Source organism: Carettochelys insculpta, chromosome 5, assembly GCF_033958435.1.
Source record: "Carettochelys insculpta isolate YL-2023 chromosome 5, ASM3395843v1, whole genome shotgun sequence".
NCBI lineage: Eukaryota > Metazoa > Chordata > Testudines > Carettochelyidae > Carettochelys > Carettochelys insculpta.
The window spans coordinates 7,158,541-7,181,027 of record NC_134141.1 but is presented as its reverse complement, the minus strand read 5'-3'; the positions used below and the strand labels follow the sequence as shown (position 1 = coordinate 7,181,027).

The 22,487-nt window shown below is 48.3% G+C and overlaps 1 protein-coding gene across 3 annotated transcripts in view; it reads left to right on the top strand.

The window, feature by feature from the left end:
- PSD3 (pleckstrin and Sec7 domain containing 3) overlaps nucleotides 1-22,487 on the top strand; it is a 136,472-nt gene that overhangs the window by 87,747 nt on the left and 26,238 nt on the right. For 2 of the 3 annotated variants that reach the window (XM_074994603.1, XM_074994606.1), the window contains 3 exons: nucleotides 10,950-10,993; nucleotides 16,367-16,560; nucleotides 20,454-20,524. In XM_074994603.1, coding sequence (XP_074850704.1) covers nucleotides 10,950-10,993; nucleotides 16,367-16,560; nucleotides 20,454-20,524 — 309 coding nt within the window. Of the gene's footprint in view, nucleotides 1-10,949; nucleotides 10,994-16,366; nucleotides 16,561-20,453; nucleotides 20,525-22,487 lie in introns of those variants that run through there. The other variant, XR_012645609.1, reaches the window with a different exon arrangement.

Genomic DNA, 22,487 nt, shown 5'->3' with positions numbered 1-22,487 from the left:
CAGTTTCCCCTCTCTTCCCTCTGTCTCTCCTGTCTGTTTAAGTTGTAGGCTCTCGGGCTGGAGTCATCCCTTACTAGGTATGTAAACAGCTCCTAGCACATTGGGTCTTGGATTACGGTCGGCGCCTGTAGGTATTACTATACTATAAGTAATAACCACAGCATGTGGAATTCTCATTAACACTAATAGGATTCTTCATCCACGGTGCTTGCCTCTGAGAGCCAGAATGGGCAACATCCTGTTTGTTTGCCTTTGGACGGTTTGGTTGGCTGATGCATTTTTTTATTTCTATTATATTTTCCTTTTTTGAAAATTGAGCTGCATGTCTCTCGTCTCGTTATTATCTATATAGCGTCCAAAAGCGTTCTGGGTGCTTTACAGACCTGTAGGAAGACCTGTGCCTGCCCACCAAAGATCACAGTCCAAACAGGAGAGACAGAGCCAAATAAAATGGAGCAGAAGGGTGCGCAGGCTCTGAAGACGTTTCTTTTATCTTTTCCTAGAATCCTCCTTCGTATCTGGAGACTGTCGTTATCCGGGAGGCAGCATGGTCTGGGGCTGGGCTCACTGCATTGGGAGCCACTGTTCTGTTCCTGGCTCCGCTACTGATTGTCTATATGACCTTGGGCAAATCTCCCATGGTTCCCCTCCCAGCTGTAGTCTGGTGGGTCAGTGTGGTGTGTTCGCGCATGGGGAAAAGGACTGTCTCTCGCTGTGGACTGGAGTCCCTTTTACAGGGAAGCCCTTTGAAGGCCTGTCTGTGCAGCCACCACCAGGTAAAGGGAGTGGAAATATGAGGCGTGTAAAGGATAAGTGGAAGTCGGATGATGTGCGCTTGTCGCAGTGCCTGGCACAAGAGAATCCCAGTCCTGGGTGTACGTAAATTCTCTCTCTGTGTTCAGTCTGAGCCTATAGTCTGTTTCCTTTTTCGGTATCACTGCAGCTATTGCCCTCTGTTCCCTTCTCCTCCTAGACCTGCTCGCAGCCCTCGGGCACATCACCCATTCTGGAACAAAAACCTCAGGTCCTGTGAGGTGACGGCCACAGCCAACCCGGGGCTGGACGTTGTCTCTAATCCGTTGGCTGGGGGGAGTGCGTCTGTTGTGTTAGTCCCTCCTTGCCCCTCCAGCCACAAACTCCTTGCGTGGCACTTTGTACTCGCACACCCCCTTTGGGACCTCCAAGGAGTTTGCAAAGGGGACTAGTGTTTTATATCAGGAAGAAATGAGCAGAGCGAGGTCATGAGTCGTGCTCCGTGAGACAGATAGGAGCAGAACCCAGCTCTCCTGACTCCCGTTCAGCTGCTGCCAAACAAGGCCGGAGATGCGCACACTAGCTGCTGAAATACGGCTAAGTGCAGCTGCAGCTTTCCGAGCTGCTGGCCAGCGGGCTGGCATGCAGAGATGGCGCAGCAGGTTGACGCATCTTGATCGCCTCTGGAGACATGGGTCCAAGTGGGTGGGGTTGAGGGAAACGCAACCTCAGAACCTCCTGTGTGGCCCAGCATGGCCGGCAGCCTTTCCTCCAGACTGCCTGAGTGAGGTGCTTTGCAGTCCAGCCCGTCCTGCCTGCAAAGGCGCACGAGCGGTGCAATGCTCCACGGGGGTTTTTGAAGTCTGCTCTGCCCATGCAGCCTCGTTCCGGAGCCCGTCTTTCGCCTTCTGTGCAGCTAGCCTGCCAGCTGTGTCCTGCCGGGGCCGCCCTTAACGGCCCTGTTGATGACAAGCTCGGGCAGGAGCGGGACGGCTCTCTCTAGCTAGGCTGACGTGTGGAGATGACAAAGTAAAGGTCCCCTGCTCAGCATGTCGCCTGCAGCTCTGGGGAGCTCAGCCGCATTCCGTCGCCCATCGCTGCTGCGGTGGGTGGTGGCGTCTGCATTCTGAGGCCCGTTTTTGAAAACTGGAAACTCCCTCCCAGAATCCCCTGGGTAAAGTGTTCTCCCCCTCTCGCAAACTCCTTATCAAGCTCACGCTGTCCCCCCTCCACCCACACACCAAACCCACCCAAGCTCCCTGTGCCCTTCCCCCCCTTTCACAGCCATCCTTCCTTCCGCCTCGCCCCAGGGGTGGGTGTCTCCTCCGACCTGCAGTCTCCTCCAGCTGATTTGTTGGGGGTGGACGGACCTCCTCCAGCTAGCAGGAGTCGGGGGGGGGCGGGGAACGATGTTCTCTCTGATCTTTTCCATCTCCATGCGGAATGATTTTATTATGTGCACCGACGCACGTGCTGATGGGCGCCACCAGGAGAAACAAACCTAGCTGTGGGGGCGCTGCCAATCAGCTGGGCAGCATTTGAATCTCTCCTGAGTGCAGGCGCCGTGCCCTGATGCAAGAGCTGGCTGAGCAGGGACCTATGTAAAGAGCTGGCAGCAACCTGGGTTGCAATTCGACAGGGCCTGTTAGAAATTCTAACTTGCTTTCATCCCTGGCTGCGAGGTCACACAAGCACACAGCTCACAGGGACCACTGGTGGGGAACAGCTCTTCCCTGGTTGGGCATGCGGTTGGCACACAGGCAGGTTGGCTCGTAGCACCAGCGAGGACAAGGTGGGCGCGCCCTGGCAGAGCGAAAGGCCAGCTGCAGAATGGTCCCTCTCTTGCTTGAAAGCTGTGACAAGAACTGCGAGGGCAAAGCAGTGCAGCTCCCATGTGCTCGGAAGCTGGGGAGAGGCAGGGAAACACACAGGACAGCTGTTCCTTTTTGCTGTAACTGCTGTGGTTGCGAGCAGTAGGTGGGCAGGAAGGCTGGGGTGGGGGTGGGGGAGTTACCCAGCAGAGCCAGTTTAGCACTCGGTTCCTATTGGCCAGCCTTGACAGGGGACGGCAGTAGCGACTTCCAGGTTGAACCTCTCCATTCCGGCACCCTCGGGACCTGACCGGCACCGAAGGAGAGAATTTTGCTGAACCACAGGAGGTCAATAGCGTTTAGCACATTACCAACCCTTCTGTGGCTTACCGAGCTCTTAGAAGACATTTAGGGGCAAATTACAGCTAAATAACAGCACAGAGCACCGAGAGTCAGCACTAGTGGCTGGAAGCAAACTTCATAGGACCACGGGAAACTTGGCCACACCCATGGTATGAGAGCATCCGGCTAACTAACGTCCTGCTGGACCACGTCACTGCGGTGCTGTTCGGTGGCGCGTTCGTTTCGTGTCCTGGGCCAGTCTCCTCGCCTCGCCCCAGGTTTGCGGACGTAGACGTTGTTTGGAGCACGTCGCTCCGGTGACTCGGGGACTCTTACGCACAAGCATTTTGGGGAAGGAGGATAGAATCAGCCGATGGGTGGTGACTTCTATTTTAGGTGCCTTCAGGAGTTTCGTGGCAGTTGTCATAATAATGTGACTTCACTCATTAAAATACCGTGTAGACAGACTTTATAAACAGGGAGTCGTTGTCAGCGGCTCTGCGTGTTCTGCTTCTGATATCTGAAGGAGCAGAATGGGGCCAGCACGGAACACCTTTGAAAATACACAGACCCCTTTCGTTCCATTCCTCCAGGTGGCTTTCAGCGTGCAAGTGAGATGGACTGAAACACCCTTTGTGAAGTTTTCCCTGCCACTTATTGGGGGTGGTGGTGGGGAAAGAGGGGAGCAAGGATACTGATTTCTTTAGAACTTAACCTTCCAATTAAAAAAAAAAATTCTTGCCAAATTAGGAACTAAATATAAGCTGACAGCACCAAGTTCCTGAGTCTGCAGACAGCCCACTTCCATATGTCTGCTGCTGCGCAGAGCTTTGGCAAATAACAGCCGTGACGTTAGCGGGGGATTAGGGTTTCAGCTGGGTTCATGGCTGTTATCCCTATGTGCCAGCCATTACGAACCAATCACCTGCAAGGGTGTTAACCTCAGACCTCAGCTGCTGCTTGAACAAGCACAGAGCAGCAACAGAGACGGGTCTGGAGTGAAGGGGACACAGGGAAGCAAGCTTCTGGGAGGGGCCCAATTGTATTTGGATGGAGGAGGGGAGGGCTATGGGGGAAGACCTAGGATAGATTTGACCCTCTCCCTTTTCAGAAACCCCAAGGCTCTGGAGGGTGAGAAAGGAACAGAGAGTTCTCTCTCTACCACCTGCGAGAGCCAAGGAGGTAGCGTAGTTATTAGCAGGACTCAGGGACTGGAGCACCTGAAAGGATCCAGGTTTAGTCCTCCAGCTTAGCTGGTTCCTGGTGAATTTGCCAAGACCCACCTTTTCCCATCTGTGCAGCTGAGGAGCTGTAATTTTGTCGGCTGAATGCGAACGAAGACGGAACAGAAATGCTTTTGTTGTCAAGTACCCCGAAGGTACCTCTGAGAGCTTAGGTTCGATTTGATAAAAACCAACCTTATGTTTAGCGAACTGCCAGCTGGCACCATGTCCCTGTGGAACCTCTGGTTAGTTACCCCCCAGGTTACGCATCTGGTTGTGTTCCCTTGATTTTATTAAGGGCTTAATTGTGTCGCTCTGGGAGCCACGGCCTTGGAGAGTTACCATAAGATGGCAGTGCTGGCCCGGAGGCTGTATGAGCTGGTCTGCCACAGGCTTTCAGATATTCAGAGGGGGTTTTGCGGCATTAAGGGATCTCGCAAGGCCTGAGATGGTACACCCTAAAATGGGATTACAGCTGCCTCGTGGCCCTGGACCAATGCAAAGCAGCAGGCCCCGTGAGTGAGGATGGGAGAGGCACCCTTAGCTTCTGCTCGGTTAATGGCACCTTGTGTGACACATGTAAATCTGTAGTTTACCCTGAAAATTGGTTTGTTGCCTCAATATTCTGTAGTTATTTGATTCCCTGGTGAATGCCTCAGATACTGTGGTACCTTTGCACATGGCCTCGTGGGAACTTTTTAAGAATGACCCTTGTAATGAATGGAGATTAAAGGAACCTCTCTAGCTACCTCACTGTAGTATGCGAGCGTCTCCCATTCATTAATGGATGCTTTGTGCTCCTGTGGAAGGGGATGTGCCCAGTGGGCAAAGGACAGCCTAGACTCTTACAGGCTTATGCAGTGGGTGTGCAGGCCAGCTGAAAAGAACCCAGCTCTCCCATGTGCTACACCATGGCCCCAGCCACTGAAGCGGCCTTCACACGCTGAGCAAATGCTTCATCTGACTGTTATTGCTGTGAATTTGTTGGGGTTTTGTGTGATTGATTGTACTGGGCCCGCATTTGATCTATTGAATGTTGTGGCGTGGGGAGGGTGAGCGTCCCAGACCTGCTGTGCAGCAGGGTGACTTAGAAGAACAAGGAGGCATCTGCCCGCTGCTGTGCGGGTGCAGGGAACAGGGTCCTGAATTATTTGCTGCCAATGTAAGCAGCACTGGGGGAATCCTGACCTGTCTTTTGTGGTTTGAATTGAAGTAGCACGTAGAGGCACAATACAAGTTTGGGGCACTGTTGTGCCAGTCCCTATACAAACCCAAGCAGGAAACAATCATTGAGCTAAATGGGAAAGACAGACTGGATCATGCCTATCCCTCTTCAAGCCTTTGGAGTAACTGAAGTGAAGTGTGTTGCCCAAGTTCACAGAACAGGTCGGTAGCAGAGCAAGGACTAGAACCCAATTCTGCTCAGTCCTAGCCTAGATCCCTACCCACTGGGCAATGTTGCTTCCCTTCTCTGCTGCCTCCCTGCTAGGGCCATGGAGGGGCAGAAGTTACTTCACTGCTCAATTTTTTTTTCACATCACAATGTTTAATGTATTTGTCTTCACAGCACAGCTTTAAGGCATGGCAGCACTGCTATCCCTGTTTGACAGATGGGGAACTGAGGCACAGATGGACAATAACTGGCCCACGGTCACACAGGCTGCTTGTGGTAGAGCAGGGTTTGACCCCAGATCTCCTCCAGGCCAAGCTAGTGCTCTCGCTAAAAGAGCATCCTCTCTGGAACAGCAAGAGGGGAAAGGAACTAGGGGTGAGTTCCTGTCCATGGTGTAAATAATCTCTCTCTTGGGGAGAGATCACTATTTTTGGGTGAGGTTCTTTGTTCCATCCCACGACCATCATAGGACTTGGGGGGCGTGAGGCCCACTACCCTGTTAAATTAGGTGTGTCAACCCATCATCAGGCGGAAAATGCACTTAATTAATGTCCATCAGTGGAAGAGCTGAGACTGAAACTCTTGTCCCCTGCTAGTCCCAACCTCAAGCAGCTTCCTGCCTTGGGAGGGTAGTTGCTGGTGCTTTCCCCAGCTGCAGCTCTGGGTTTGTCCCCACTGCGTTGGAAGCTCAGCTGGGCTGGAATGTACCCAGTGCAGCTCGGCCACCAGAGGTTTTTAGCAGCAACCCTGTAATTAGTCATATGGAGTGGGTGTAAATAACCATTTAACTTGACCCTGGATTTCCAAAGTGATAGCAAAAGGCACCTCCTTGATTCCAGGGCCATTCTTTTGCCAAATTTCCAGTCCCTACCTCCAACTGTAGGGGTGCTAACAGAGAGAGAGCCGTGCTAGTCTATATGCTATCAAAACAAACCAGCAGTCCAGTAGCACTTTAAACACTAATAAAATAATTTATTAGGTGATGAGCTTTCGTGGGACAGACCCACTTCCTCAGATCTGTCCCACGAAAGCTCATCACCTAATAAATTATTTTGTTGGTCTTTAAAGTGCTACTGGACTGCTGGTTTGTTTTGTGGGGGTGTTAGAGTGCTTCAGGGAAGCAACTGGCCAAAAAGTTGTCATTGACCCAACAATCGGTTTTTCCCTGACCTTGTTCTTGGAGACAGTTGAGTGGGTTTAACTGAAACTTCTCCCTCTTAGTCTCCCATCCCCCTCACAAGCCGATCTTGAGAGCAAACAGGGAAACACCAGTCTGAACAACTGAACTTCAGCAAAGTTATAAGAAACTAAAAATGGGCTTACAATGGAAAGTATCTCACAGCCCCAGCTGGAGGCGTCTCTGGCCATCATGCTGTCCTGATAAAAGGAACCTGGATCCAATTCATTTATAACTGCACCATCTTATCGGAGTTAACCTGGTTCCCTTTCCCCTTCTCCTACCTATGTTTGGTTAAACCCGCTTGTGGTGTCTTGGAGCTAAGTAAATAATCCCCTTTCCCTGACCTCTTTCTAATAGTTTGGCCTTCGTTCGTGAGTTCTGTGGAGCCCTGGCGTGGGCACGCTGCCAGCATGCTCTGGGAACTGCTGCTGATCAGTGTCAATAGAACATGTAAACAGTTTAGAGCAGAGTCTGCATTATCCTACATGAGTGTCTGGGGACCCTCCAGAGGAGCCCTGGATGTCACTCAGTGCCTCTTTGTGGTGGCCTATCACAGCAGTATGTGTGATGCTTCGTTGCAACACTAGCAATTGCTGCTTTAATCTCAGGCACATCATTTTATGCTCTTTTTAAAGAGAGAAAATAAACATACCGTGGCCCTGTGGCATTCAGGCCTGGCCGTGCTCCCACAGTATAGTAGCTGTGACCCACAGCGTGTTGGGCAGGAAAGGCTGCATGCTGGCAATTCTGGGTGGGCAGAATGGCCCATGGAGGCTCTCTCTAGTCAGTTTGAGTTAGAACAGCCCTGAAGATGTTATCCCCACATAGGGTGTTGGAAAGCCCCCTCCGTCCCCGGGGAACTGAATGTAAGTCTGTCGCGTTGCTGCGTCTGGCATAGTGCGTGCACCCACTAGCCTTTTCGTCAATGTTACCCGTCACATTGTAGGTGCAAGGAATTATTTGGCATGGTGGCTGGCAGGTGCTAAGAATGCTACGCAGTTGTGTAGGAGATTGGAAGAGATTTGAATCAGAAGAGCGTCTGTGTTAGACCTGGTTGCATGTGGTTGAATCGATGGCCAAAGTTCTCATGACTTTTGTACGACTCAAGCGGAGGGCTTCAACAGAGCTCTTGGGGCTGTGTGTGACTTCTCAGACTTCCTGCTGGCTTTCGCTGGAAAACCAGAGCTGTGGGGTTGTGAGTTGTGTGATGGGTGGATAAGATTGTGGGTCAGACTTTATTGTCTTTGATAGGGCCAGGCCACGTTTTTGGCAGAAAGTGCAGATTTGATGAGAACCTTTTTGTGAATTTGCATCAATTTTGCCAAACTGTTTTGATCCCAGGGGAAAAAAAATCCAAAATAATTGAAATGTTTCATTTCAGCAATGCCAAAAAGGAACCTTGGCTTTTTCCCTCCCCATTTGAAGCAACTTTTTATTTTGATACCTCCTTTAATTTTATTTTAAAAGTTTTTAAAAATCCAAGAAATGCTCAAATTGCAAGTTCGTTTTGGATTGAAAAAAATCTTTTGTTTGACCAGAGTTTTCTTTTTGGTTTTTTTAGTTTGCTGAAAATTTTGAAACATTTTGTTTTCAGTTCAACGCAGTCTTGTTTTGGTGGTTTGGGATTTGTTAGTAAATCAAAATATCTTTGTTCATGCAGCTCTAATTGCAAGAGATTTGTGTTTTGGGACAGCGAGGTGCTGGTCAGGAGGAATTTATTGGTGTACATATATGAATTGGGTGTCAAGGATGCCACAAGTCTCACAGAGGTAGCCATGTTAGTCTGTATCTTCGAGAACAAGAAGAAGTCCTGTGGCACCTTACAGACTTAGAGATATTTTGCCACTGTTACATACCTTTAGCTAGTGATGTCCATATTTGCTCAAAAGTGGTGTGTTATATTTTGGTAACCATGTGTACAATGTCTGTCTTGTTTCAAGTCCTGCCTCTTCCAGACGTTAACAAATTTGCGAAGGGGGTGGTGTATTTAGGAATGAGCTGATAGGTGGAGTAATGTCTGCTTGCGTGTAGTCAACTCTCAAGTCCAAGGCCAACAGAATTACGGGATTTGCTTCAACACAGAGCCGATTAGGGATAAACCTTACCTACTCCGAGCTACTACAAAACAAAAAGGCAGTCCAGTAGCACTTTAAAGACTAACAAAATAATTTATTAGGTAGTGAGCTTTCGCGGGACAGACCCACTTCTTCAGATCTGGAGAAGTGGGTCTGTCCCACGAAAGCTCATCCCCTAATAAATTATTTTGTTAATCTTTAAAGTGCCACTGGACTGCTTTTTTGTTTTGATAGTATGTAGACTAGCACGGCTTTCTCTGTTACTATTCAAGCTACTGCAAGTTATTCACAAGGTACACATAAGCAAGTAAAGCAGCACAGGAATGTATATGACCAGACAAGAGGAGTTTTGGCAAGCTTACGTCCCTTCTCTGCCACGGGGAGTTCCAGTCCCAAAGCGTCTCACATCAGTGCCACAGCGGACGTTGCTCCAGCTGGGGGGAATGACTAAGACTCCTGAGGCAGAGAGTCCCCATTGAAACTCAGCTAGGGGCGGCTTCCCACGTTTTTATCCCTTAGCTGTTTACCAGGTGTGCACATACTGGCTCAGTGCCACTTTTAACATTCTCACAGGGCTGAAGCCACGGATGCCATGGTTACTGGTTTCTGAGGTTCCCATGTCGAAATGCAGGTGGCAGGGCTCATGTGGCTATCTGGTGTTTATGCTTGTGAGGTTTAAGGCTGTAACAGGCTGTAACACAGGGATGGGAGCTTGGTTGTAATACAGGGATGGAAGTTTTCACTCTTGCTCTCTGAGGCCTGCGGCTGCTCTTTAAAGCCTTTAGACCTGCAGACAGGCCTGCTGGCATGTTACATGACAGGTGTGTAAAGATCTCAAGTGTGGGGTATATACTGTGCTAGAACCTGGGGCATTTCACGACCAAAAGCACAGGGCTTGGCCACGTGAATTAAAGGAGTTACGCCATTAGCTATTAGCAGGTTCAGGTCTACTATATGGGTCTGCCAAGTGAGGGAGACATGATCAGACTCGCCTGGCCAATGTGGTCTTCACCCTGCTTTATCAGCTCATGTCATCTGTCTGATGTCCACAGGAGCTCAGGTTCCCTTGCAGGCCACCACTTTGTAAAACTATGCCACAAGGGGCCATTAGCACCAAAAGAATTGGGAATTTCCAAGCAAGAGATACTGGCCCTGAGTACTACAGCAATAATAGGCTGTTATCCTGAAATGTGCAAGACATGGGCATTTTACAGTAAACTCTTTGATACCCAACAGGCCTGGGAGGTTAAATACAAATAAATGGAGATACACGTCTCATAGAGCTGGAAGGGTCCTTTGGAGGTCACCAAGTCCAGTCCCCTGCCCTCTTGGCAGGACAAAGCACCATCCCTGACGTTTTTTTAAAATCTATTTGCCTCAGATACCTGAGTGGCCTCTTCAAGGATTGAGCTCACAACACTGGGTTTAGCAGGCCAATGCTCAAACCACTGAGATTACTGGATAGTCAACTACTCTGGCTAATAAAATATTGCATAACACTGAAGAAAAGCAAGATTAGCTATTAAGAAACAAAAATGTACGTGGAGTACTTTATTTACCAACACCAGGAGTACTGTACACTGTAAACTTATGCTGTATTTGTTGTACTGGTTTGTATTTTCTTTCACTATACTGTACTTAAGGAAAAAATAACTAAAATTTACTTAGGCTAAAATTCTGGTTATTTGAAAGTTCTGAATAACAGAATGCTGGATATGAAAAAGTGATTTTTTGGTGTGTGCCACAGGTGAGTTATTGTGCTACAGATCTCTAAATAAACGCAGAAGGTGAAAGCCTGGTTTAACTGAAGTCAATGGCAAAACTTCAGGTGATTTCAATAAGGCCAGATGCAGTGCTGCAGTCTTAAAATTTCTTGTACTTCATCGGCTTGTGTGATGTTTCAAAACCAAAACTTTACGCAAAACCAGTATCTGCTGTGACTGCTCCTGGAGAATTGTTGAAAGCACAGACACCGTATTCTGAAAGTTCTTGTCTGACCTTGACCAGTGTTCTTCCTCAGGCTCAAATCAAAGAGATGCTGTGTATGGCTAATACTCCTTCTTCTTCAGTGGCATCTCACTTCCTAGTGGTAGTCGGACATTTTCCACTGGCACCTTGAAATATACATGAGAGTCTGAAAAGTAATTCCCTCTTGTCTCTTTCTTTTTGAAGGCACTCTACAATTCGATCAAGAATGAGAAGCTTGACTGGGCAGTGTAAGTATATTGTGCAGAATGTGTGAGCTTAAAATCAGTCCCTGGCATGGTAATCACTTTCCTACACACATGAATAGACTCTGGAGCCTTTTTCTTGGTCCCTGAGACTCAGACATTGGATTTGCTCTTCCTTTAGCAAAAGTCCTTTTCCAACTCCCCTTCTCCTTCAGTAAGGAAAGTTGTTAATGATACAAAGTGGCCATATCTGCAAGGAAGGAGCCATTTAATTTAGTAGGAAACTTCAGCTTCAAAAGACAGAAATATAAATCCTCTGTTTGTTCTATGAGTACATAAATAAAACAGATGTTGAGTTTCTTCCTTTATTTTGCGGCTCATTGTGTTGGAACTACTGAATAGAAACACGAGTCTTGGATAGAGTTTCCTGCTCTGGGCTTGTTTTCTAGTGCTGTCTTTGAATGAACTGTGGAGAATTGAACACCCTAATGTTAAAGAGACTTAATTCAGAAGAGGCCACTCTATTCTCCAGACTCTCATTTGCTTTTGACAAGCTAACACTTCAAGAGAGCAGTGCTAAGCACAAGAGACAACTTCTGTTTCCAGCCACAGCCACATTATCATTTCCCCTTACTTGTTTTCTTGGTGGGATGAATCTGCCAACAGGAAAGGGATGCACCAGACTTAGACTGGGCCCTATGCTGAACAGTGGATTTTGGGGTTGAAGAAAAGGATTGCACCCCAGGTAGCTGTGTCTCTTTGAGGGGTAGCCTACCTGGCCCCACATCTGTCCACCCTCAGGCCATGTCTGTATCACCTGAAGATTGACCTTCTCAGGGTCGATCTTCTGGTGTTCAATTTCATGCACGTGGTATCAGACCTGAAATCGACCTATCAGGGGTGGGCAGTCAACTCCGTTAGTGAGGAGTACGGGAGGTTGATGGGAGAAGCTCTCCCGTCCACTTTCCTCAGTGAGGACAGCCAGGAAGGTCAATTGTAGACAAGTCGATTCTAGCTACGCAATTGCTGTATCTAGAATTGCGTATCTGCAGTTGACTTACCTGCCTAGTATAGACCAAGCCTACATCCATACTGACCGGGAATGTCAACGGCAGCTGTGCAATTTTAGTTACACCAATTGCATACCTAAAATCAGTTTTGCAGCCGTCAACATTGGTTACTGTCTTCATGACAGAATATCGACAGGATCCCTCCTCCCACCGACATTCCTTAATCCTTGCGGTTCGCAAGGAGTTCTGGGTTTGACATTGATCCTGGAACATGCTGTTTTGCACGTGCGTGAAATGGCGCTCCAGAAGATAGAACCTCAGCATTCACTTTTCCTTAACTAGTGTAGACATGCCCAACCCTCAGTAGGCAAGATCTGCCTCCTTGGGTAAGCTGTCCACTGGGGCTTCTGGCATCCTACTTGTGCCCTTGTGTTCCCAGCGGGGGGGTCACACGTCAACATTTCGCTCCCTGCATTCATCCAAGAATCTGCTTTACTTGGAATAGTGGGGAAGGTGGGCAGGTTATAAGTGTCCATGTAGCCAATCATCTGGAAGCATACGGCCATTATGGTGAGCCGCTGGTCTTGTTTCTGTGAGCATTACCTGACTAGATCTGGGTAATTAACACCTGCCAGACTCAAGGGCGGTAGATCTGAGGAGCCTCTCCTGAGTAAATGCCACAGGTCTGCTCTCTCAGTGGAGCTCTGATCGTGAAGAAAGGGTGTTAATCTGGATGTAGTACCTTTGATAGCTGAAAATAGCGTTTGTTCCCAAGGGCTAAACAAGGGTTTCTGAGCTTTGACAGCAGTTGTTACATGGTGAATTGAAGACCTGGGACAGAGCACAGTGAGATAAGGATAGATGATATACGGAGGGCTGCTACATGAGCCTCATCTCATTCTTTATCACTTGTTGCTGGCTAGACCTGTCGTCATCCTAAAAGGCTTGCTGTCCACGCTGCTGTTTACAGTACAGCCACAGGGCAGGATCCGAATCCCACAGACATTCATGGAAAGGCTTCCATAAATTTCAGTATTGATCCCGTAGACAGAAAAGCACAACACAGCCACTCCCCCGTGTGTGCAAAAGTCACGGACGCATTGCTGAGCAGCAAAAGCCTTTTGCTGCACTTCTCTCAGCAGGGCGGAGTAAGTGCAGCTCTGGGAATGCATCCTGTCTCGCGTAGTGTCAGAGGCGCCTGCTGACTGCACCATTGGCTGTTAAGATGACCCATATCTTGTGATTTGTAACATATACCCCACTGATCTGGAAGTCCTGAAGAGCCAATAAATCCTACATCTTACGGTCACTTTTCAGAGAAGACCACTGTCAGGAAAATGTCTCTCCTTATTCTAGCCGCTCCTCAGTTCCTCCTGTGTGAAGTACCAGTCAGCAGGATCGAATGAGATAGGCAGTGCAGTGAGGAAAAGGAAGGTACCAGTAAATCTAATTGATGGTTCTTTGTCTTCTCCCTTCTTCCTTCTACTCTTCCACAATCTACACTTGTGTACACACGTGTCCAGATCTCCTCTAGCTGCGTGCAAGGTTTGGTCTGTGGTTAAAGCAGTGAGGGAAATGGAAGATAATCCGACTGTATAGTCTCTGCCTCATGCTTCTTGAACTGAGGTGCTCTAATTGTGCCGGGGCTATCTGCAGCCTTGGTTTTTAGGGCAGGGGAAGCGACAGAAATGTGGCAAAGACAATGGCTGGAATCTTGCCTTCATTGCAAATCGCCCATTGCGTGGAATGGAGCTGGGATTCCAGGCCGTTCCTCCTTGGGGTAACTCCAGTGGTGTCAGTAGAGTTGCACCTGGGATAAATTTAGCCCAATAACTAGTACACTGTTCCCTCCTTAAACAAGTACTTCACTTAGGAGTACTCGCTTAAACGAGGGACATATATACCTACTTTTGTTTACGACATGAGTGAACTCTCCCCACTAATACGAGCTTTACCCTGCACCCTGCAGACCCAACCTGCCGCAGCCTGACACCCACCGCCAGCCCCGTGGCCCCAACCCGCCTCAGTCTGAACCCCCTGCCTGCCCCACAGCCCCAACCTGCAGCAACCTGAACCCCTCCGTCCTCCCCGGGGACCTGCCGCAGCCTTAACCTCCCCTTCCTCCCCTGCTTCATGGATCCAACCCACCACCAGGTTTTAACCCTCCTTCCAACTCATGGCCCCAAACTGCCCCCAGCGTTTAACGCATCCGTCCAACCCAAGGTTCACTTGCCTTCCAAAAGCAGCACCACATGCTGCTGCTTCTTCCCTGAGTTACAAGCACTTTGGAACGAACCAGAGACTTTTACAGGTATTTTAATGGGAATTTAGTGTCTCTCTTACCAGTTTTTTTCCAACGAGCAGAAATGTGGGAACCAATTGTGCTTGTATAGCGAGGGATGTGTGTGTGTAACTTTCCATCCTTCTACTGACTTGAATTCCCCTTTGGGTCCCCAGGAGTTTCTGGTGTGTGCACATTTGTGTTTGGAAGTTAAAAACCTGCCATCACTGCCTGACGTCAATAGTAAGTTGTTAGGCGAGGTGGGGATGATTCCCATGGATGGTGCTTTGTGGGAGGTCAGACAAGGTGGTCATAACAGTCCCCTCGGCCCTTAAAACTAGACAGATCCTTACCAGCTCCCCAGCAGAGGACGCTGAGTAAGATTTGATCCATTCTAGGCAGTGAAATGTGCTTCGTTTGTGTAACATTTAGATGGAGCTGGGGGTCAGCGTTTTCCCCTTGTTGGTAAGGAGTAGCTTTGCTCCCCCTTGGAAGCAGGCAGAAGTAAGAAGTAGAGTGTAGAATAAGGCGAATGGAGACCCAGTATACATGCTTGAACATTTGTTCACTGGAGAAGACGCTAACAAAACCCCAGTCTGCATTCAGATGATCAGTATCTGTGAGGCCTTTGGGCAAGCAGGGTTTTGTAGGTGAGAGGGCTGTGTAGGTCAGTAGAAAATGGCTCTTTTTGTCAAAATGCTTCAAGATAGGGTTGGGCTTGACTACTTTGTTGATGATGAGGTCCTGGCCCACTTAGATCTGCTGGCGAGATGACTCTTACCTTTAATAAGATGGGAGTCTCGGGATTCCTTTTGTAGTCCAGAGTCTACAGAAAAACTGACCCAACCAGAGGGAAGGGGAAAATGAGACTGTGGCGGAGAACGCTTTTGGGAAAAGGAAAATCCCCACATTAAATGTTCTACATTTGTTGTTGAGAATTGTAACAGTGCCTGCTACAATGGGACCCTGTGCTACTAGGCGCTATGGTAGTACAAATTATTATTAGTTATTGTTATTTGGTATAATTAATAATTGTTATTAGGTATAATTAGTAATAATGCTAAAATGCCTGGTTTTGTCAACCAGTGTTGCAAGTCCTTTCTGAAATCTGCCTTGTACTTGCATTTGTGTGATCCTCCTCCACATGCAGTCTGGAGATCGCCTCCTCCACAAGAACTGCCTCCTTCACACTCCAGTTCTCAGAGTCTTCCTGTTTGCCGCTGTTCCAGACTGGGTTGAGAACAGCGCTCTCCTGTTACTCCCCCTCATCATGGGCCCAGTGTCCTGGAAGATTGTGTTGCTTTGTCAAGGGAGAGGCTGGAGCTCAGGGGTGAGGATATTAGCAGGGGTAAAGATCTCCAGAACGGGGCCTCATGCATACAAAGGTTTTAAACATTTCTGTCTTTTCTTTGCTAAGCCAGTCCGTTTATCGTGGATGGGATTGCTTTCTCTGTATCTCCTCGAAGGGGAAGAGGGGAGAAGCAGTCTCTTCCAAAGCAAGGGCTTCACCCTGCATTTCTCACTGAGGTCTTGTCTACACTTACCGCCACCATCAACCTACTTCAAGCAATGCAAATAGCGTAGCTGAAGTCAACGTACTTACCACAGTGTCAGTGGGGCTGCTCCCATAGACACTGGCGACTCGTCTAGTTTTGGCAGAGTCAATGGGAGTGAGCTTGGAAATTGACTTATCATGTCTACAGCAGACCTGATAAATTGATGGCCAGTGGCTCGATCCATCTTGTAGGGTAGACAAGGCCTCAGTGACTTCTGTAAGAGCTTGCCAGCTGTGGGTTATTTACAAATGGAGCTGGCTGAAAATGTTCCACCTAGTTTTGTCAGTAGAAAATGGATCTTCTTGTCAAAATGCTTCAAGATAGGGCTGAGCTTGAGTACTTCCTTGATCCAAAATCTATGTAAGCAAATGGGACGTGTCCTACTGTCTTCAGTGTTTTTTTTTTTATCAAACCCATAATAAAAAAAGGCTGATAAGAATAACTTGCTTGAGAGAGGGAAAATCCTGGGAAATAAAGCATGTGCAGGACTTAATGAGATGAAGCCTTGCTGGGTAATGGAGCTGGGTGCTGGGTTTTTCACCTGACCTTTGCTGTGTTTGTCTGGTTTTAGAGACGAGGAGGAGAAAAAAAAATCTCACTCGGATAGTACTGATGAGAAGGATAATGGACCTCATTCAAAGGCCACCACCCGGATTGGCCATTCCAATAACCCCTTCCTGGACATTCCTCATGATCCCAATGCTGCTGTGTATAAAACTGGATTTCTGGCTCGGAAGATCCATGCAGATATGGATGGAAAAAGGAGTGAGCATCTTTTATGTTTATTGTTTTATCTCTTGGGTAATCTCTGCACCTGCTAGTGGGAAGGCCTGTGCCCATTGACAGTCCTGCTCCATCCAGGCTGTTGAAGCCATAAAAAACCCCAAAGTGGGTTGATTATCACAGCAGAATAGAGCACTCATGAGCTGTTTTGAGGACTATTCCATGCCCAGTAAAGTAATGCATTAATGGTACTTACAAGGAGTAAGGGAAGTCGATGGGACATTTCTCCTGTCCACCTCCTGCTGTGGGCACAGCACCAAAGTTTGAATCAAAGTACATCAATTTCAGGTACACAATTAACATAGCTGGAAGTGCGTATTTTAATTTGAACTTATCCCCAAGGGTAGACCTGGCCTTAGAATCCACCAGTTGGTCCAGCTCTGAGAATATCACTGGCCTTCCAGAATAACCCTGTAATGTGGTAGGTCATTCCTTCTTAATGATGTGTAACGCTCTTGTTCAGATTAGATCTTGCATCCATTCAGGAATAGGGTGGTGTTTGGTGTTCCTGGCTCCTTATTCATAATAAATGTGCAATTATGTTTTTTTACTTTTCTGGCTTTTAATTCCATGGTTCCTCATTGACATAACTCTCTTCTGGAGGACTCAATGTGGAAGTATTTGCGGGGAAGGCATCCATTTATACACATGAAGTTTTTATACTGTTGAAAACTACGGTGACGGCTGAGAACATATGTGTTTTCCCGATTGTTGTTCATGTATCTATAGTGTTAGCTCAGATTACAGTTGCTGGGATAAATGCTGGAAACAAAATTAGACAGTATGAATTCAGCTATGAATGCCTGCTACTATTTTTTTTAAATTGTGCATCGGTATCTGAAGGTTGCTACCCTGTATATTAGGATGTCTCACGACCGAAACTTAACAGATCAACATTTTCAGTGTGGGCTCCCCAAAGAGACCTCATTCAGGTGCTATTGAAGTCAAAGAAACCTGATTCTTTTCAACTAATAGGCCACTTCATTGTTTAAATGTCATGTTCTAAACAGGTTCTGAGCAGTGGCTTTGAATTATTTTACCAGCATCTCACTACAAGTTTGCTAGGGGTGTCCGCTCCTGTTGGATAGTTTGAAAACAGAATCATATGGTTGCTTTTGTCATGCTGTTTGCTTAATCAGAACAATAACAGTTGCATATTGGACTGAAGGTTAAAGTTTCTGCAGTAACCATATATATATACACAAGGGCCTTCAGAAGGGTGAGATGAGGATCAGACAGCTAGCAGAGGAGAAGCGAGCCCACAGAAAGCACAGTAAGGACCTGCCAGACACCCATTACACATGCAACAGATGCAGCAAGGACTGTCAGTCTCGTGTGGGCCTTCACAGTCACAGTCGACGCCGCAAATGATAATCCGAAATGGAACACAAAGGGCGTGATCCATAGTCTACGTAGACTGAAGGATGCTACAATATATATGATTAAGGCATTTCGGACAAATTTTTCAAAGTTGTCTACATGATTTAGGAGCCAAAATCCCAATAAAAATCAGTGAGACTTTGTCTCCTAAATCACTCAACTCTGGAAATTTTTCCCCTAGGTTTTGTGATCCCAGGTAATATTAAACTAATTTTTGAAGAGAGTTTTCCGTGTTTATTTTTCTCATGGACTACAACACCAAGTTGAGATTCTAGAGGAACCTTAAGAAGGTGACAGTCCTCATACAAGTATCAGAGGGGTAGCCGCGTTAGTCTGGATCTGCAAATAACAATGAGAAGTCCTGTGGCACCTTATAGACTAAAACATATTTTGGAGCATAAGCTTTTGTGGGCAAAGACCCTCTTCTTCAGATGCGTCTGACGAAGCGGGTCTTTGCCCATGAAAGCTTATACTTCAAAAATGTGTTAATCTATGAGGTGTCATGGTCCTCATGCAGTTTATTGGAGATAATACCAGGTACTAACGAGTTGTTTATTGGCAGCTAAAATCAGACAAAGTCCCCTTAGCAAATAGACTTTTAACCAAGACGGCAATTATCCACTGGAACAAGCTCCCAAGGGAGGCGGTGACATCTCCGTCTCTTGATGTTTTCCTCTCAAGACCAGATGTCTTCCCTGAAAAGGTGCTTTAGCTAATCGGAGTTTGTGCTTTCATCAAATACAAATGATCAGGCTTATCAGCAAGGAAGGGGGGGGGAGTTTAATTGTCCGTGGTATGTCAGAGGTCAGACTGGCTGATCGAATGGTCTCTTGCAGCCTTAAGCTCTGTGCATCAACCAAGTGTGCATTTTGAGTGTCTTTGTGGTGTTACTTCAACTCCAAATTCCCTGGCTTGGGGATAATTGCAAGTTCATGGTGTTTTCCCTGGTGTGGTCCTTAACGCCAGCTTCCTATCGCGTTTGCCTGGGATTTGAGGTGTCTTCCCCCATTTTCTGTCCTGCTAGGAAGTGGGGATGGGGGAAGCAGCTGAAAACTTGAGCCTGGTTTCCTTGTGGCTAGCACAAGAAGAGGGGATGCTTGGGTTTGCCACCCCCTACTGAGCAGCACTGTAATTGGTCATGACTGCACAGAGCTCAGACTATGCTGTGTAAAATGGGAAGGGATGGTCCACTGGGAGGGAGGGTTCCGCAGGGGCCTGTATTGGGACCAGTTCTGTTCAATATCTTCATCAACAATTTAGATATTGGCATAGAAAGTAGGCTTATTAAGTTTGCAGATGATACAAAGCTAGGAGGGGTTGCAACTGCTTTGAAGGGTAGGGTCATAATTCAAAATGATCTGGACAAATTGGAGAAATGGTCTGAAGTAAACACGATGAAGTTTAATAAAGATAAATGCAAAGTGCTCCACTTAGGAGGGAACAGTCAGTTTCACACATACACAATTGGGAAGCAACTGTCTAGGAAGGAGTATGGCGGGTAGGGATCTAGGGGTTATAGTGGACCACAAGTTAAATATGGGTCAACAGTGTGGTGCTGTTGCAAAAAGAGCAAACATGATTCTGGGATGCATTAACACGTGTGTGGTGAGCAAGAAGGAGAAGTCATTCTTCCGCTCTACTCTGCGCTGGTTAGGCCCCAGTTGGAGTATTGTGTCCAGTTCTGGGCACCACATTTCAAGAAAGATGTGGAGGAATTGGAAAGGATCCGGAAAAGAGCAACAAGATGATCAAAGGTCTAGAGAACATGAGCTATGGAGAAAGGCTGAAAGAATTGGGCTTGTTTAGTTTGGAAAAAAGAAGATTAAAGGGGGACATGAGAGCGGTTTTCAGGTATCTAAAAGGGTGTCATAAGGAGGAGGGAGAAAACTTGTTCTTTTTGGCCTCTGAGGATAGGACAAGGAGGAATGGGCTTAAACTGCAGCAAGGGAAGTTTAGGTTGGACATGAGGAAAAAGTTCCTAACTGTCAGGGTGGTCAAACAGTGGAATAAATTGCCAAGGGAGGTGGTGGAATCTCCATCTCTGGAGATAGTTAAGAACAGGTTAGATAAATGTCTTACAGGGATGGTCTGGACAGTACTTGGTCCTGCCAGGAGGGTAGGGGGCTGGGCTCGATAACCTCTCGAGGTCCCCTCCAGTCCTAGCATTCTATGATTCTGTAATTCTATGCAGCTCCCACTCCTGCTTCTGAAACTCATATAGCCAGGCTTGCGGACTTGGACGGGCCTCAGAACTGGGGCTGTTTTCTGGACAAGCTCCATTGCCTGCTGGCCAAGGCCTGGCTTGTAATCTTGGCCTCTTTTGTTTGCCCCTGGCCCTAGCTGCAAAGCCAGCAGCCTGGCCAGTGACACTCCCCTTTGAAAAGCAGAACGTAAGAGAGGTGGAAGGCAGAATGAATGGAGGTTTGCTGTTGCCTAGACAAAGAGTAAAACGGATTTGAGTTAAATGGATTGCCTTTATTTTGTTTTCTCTTTAGCTCCCAGAGGGAAGCGTGGCTGGAAAACCTTCTACGCTGTGCTGAAGGGAACAGTGCTATACTTGCAAAAGGTAAAAGAGAGCGCTTGCTCGGAGGGGGCTACCACAGGGAATCCCAGGCTTCTCCTGTCAGAGCGCCCATCTCCAGTCCCTGGGATCCTCTCCCTGCCCATCACTCTGACCGTGTCTCTCCCTCTGAAGTCTGCCCATCTCCGCTCGCCCGCTGCTGTCTTTCGGTGCGTCACACGTTCTGCCCGACCAGCGAAGCAAATATCGTCTGCTTCTTCGTCACACGCACGTCTCTGTGCGGCCTCCCCCGGTGCCCACGTGTTTGGACCTTCTGTCCGAAACTGACACGGGAGGCCTCTACCTTCTCCTCCTTCAGATCCCTGCGTGAGACCTCCAAGGCCATGGTGCATGTCAGAAGCTAGATCCTTAATCGTGGCCTGCATGGAGTCCAAGACGGGGTGGACAAGATCTGCCCCACTAAGCTTTTCATTCTGCCGTGCCCCCCACATGGAGCAACACCGCTCAAAGTGGCCAGCAGCTCCCTGTGGCTCTCCACGCCGCAGGGGGGAGGGGAGAGGCGTCACTCGCTGCCCCCTCCCAGCAAAATCTCTCTGCTCCCATTGGCCGGTTTCCAGCCAATAGGAGCTGAGAGATGTTGTGGGGGGTGGGGCCAGCACACAAAGACTTCCCCCTCAGCGCAGAGAGCCACATGCTAAAAAGTCTGGAAGCTCACCTGGGGGGACGGGCAGGAGGGGGAACACGGAGAGGGTACTCAGGGGGTCATATGCTTCCACGCCACCATGCTCATTGTCAGCCCCATGCTGCTTCTGCAGGAAGAGGCGGGCAGGGATGAGGCTGGCGGGGCAGAGTAGGGGAGGAGGTGGGCCTGGGTGAGGAGGGGCTGGGGCAGGGCACCTGGCCAGTGACCCTCTGGAATCCCTTCACCAGTAGCTGCTGCTTCCCTGAGAGAGCTGCTGGCCAGGAGCTGCTGAGGTGAGCGCCTCTCAGCCAGACCCTGCCTCTGGGTAGCCAGCCCCTCCTGCACCCCAACTCCCTCCCCCAGGCCAGAATCCTCTCCTGCACCCAGACCCCTGCCCCCGGTCGCAACCCCCTCCTTCACCCAACCTCCCTCTCTCACCGCACACCCTCTCCTGCACTCCAGCCCCCTTCCCAGCTCCTTCTGCACACGGCCTCCACCCCACACCCTCTCCATAGGAAAGTGGGGCCCTTGACCACTTACCAAAATCTTGGATCGGCCGCCACCGAAAACTACTGCCCACTACTGCTCTATTACTCTACTGCAGTAATAATAATTAGTAGCTGTAGCATCTTCCAGAGGTGGGGTATGGGCCTGATTCTGCTCTCACATGGTCTGCTATCCATGTGCCTTTTTAAAGACACCCATTGTGTGGTATCGAAGGGTTGGTAACGGTGCAACGCCAAGTTTACGCTTGTATAGGCATGAGCAGAATGAGAGCTTATGGCTACATACTGACTGGAACAGCTCCAGTGCTAACTGCTGTTCTGCCTATTCCATTATTAAATGAGTGATTTGAGAAAGCTGCTTTCTGAGTCATTGGGCAGCCAGGCTGCCAGAGGGGCTTAGCTGAAACACTTGCAATTCGCCGGCTCAATACGTCCGCACAAGATTATTATATAAGATCAGAAAATTGACACACTTCTAATGGCTGTCCTGTCCACGGAAATCTTCCGGCACTTGTTGATTTCCTACCCTCTGAGGATGTAACATGACCAAAAGCCAGCGGAACAAGAAACAGTCACAATGTCTTATCATTAGGCTGATCGGAAATGAGCCATGGCTGAGGAATCTCCATCATTGGACATAGTTAAGAGCAGATTAGATAAACACCTGTCAGGGATGATCTAGATGGTACCTGGTCCTATCATGAGGGCAGGGGACTGGACTTGATGACCTCTTGAGGTCCCTTCCAGTTTTAGTGTTCTCTGATCCTGTGGTATAAGGGAAGAACGCGAGCTTGGGCTGGCTTTCATGCAATAAAAAATT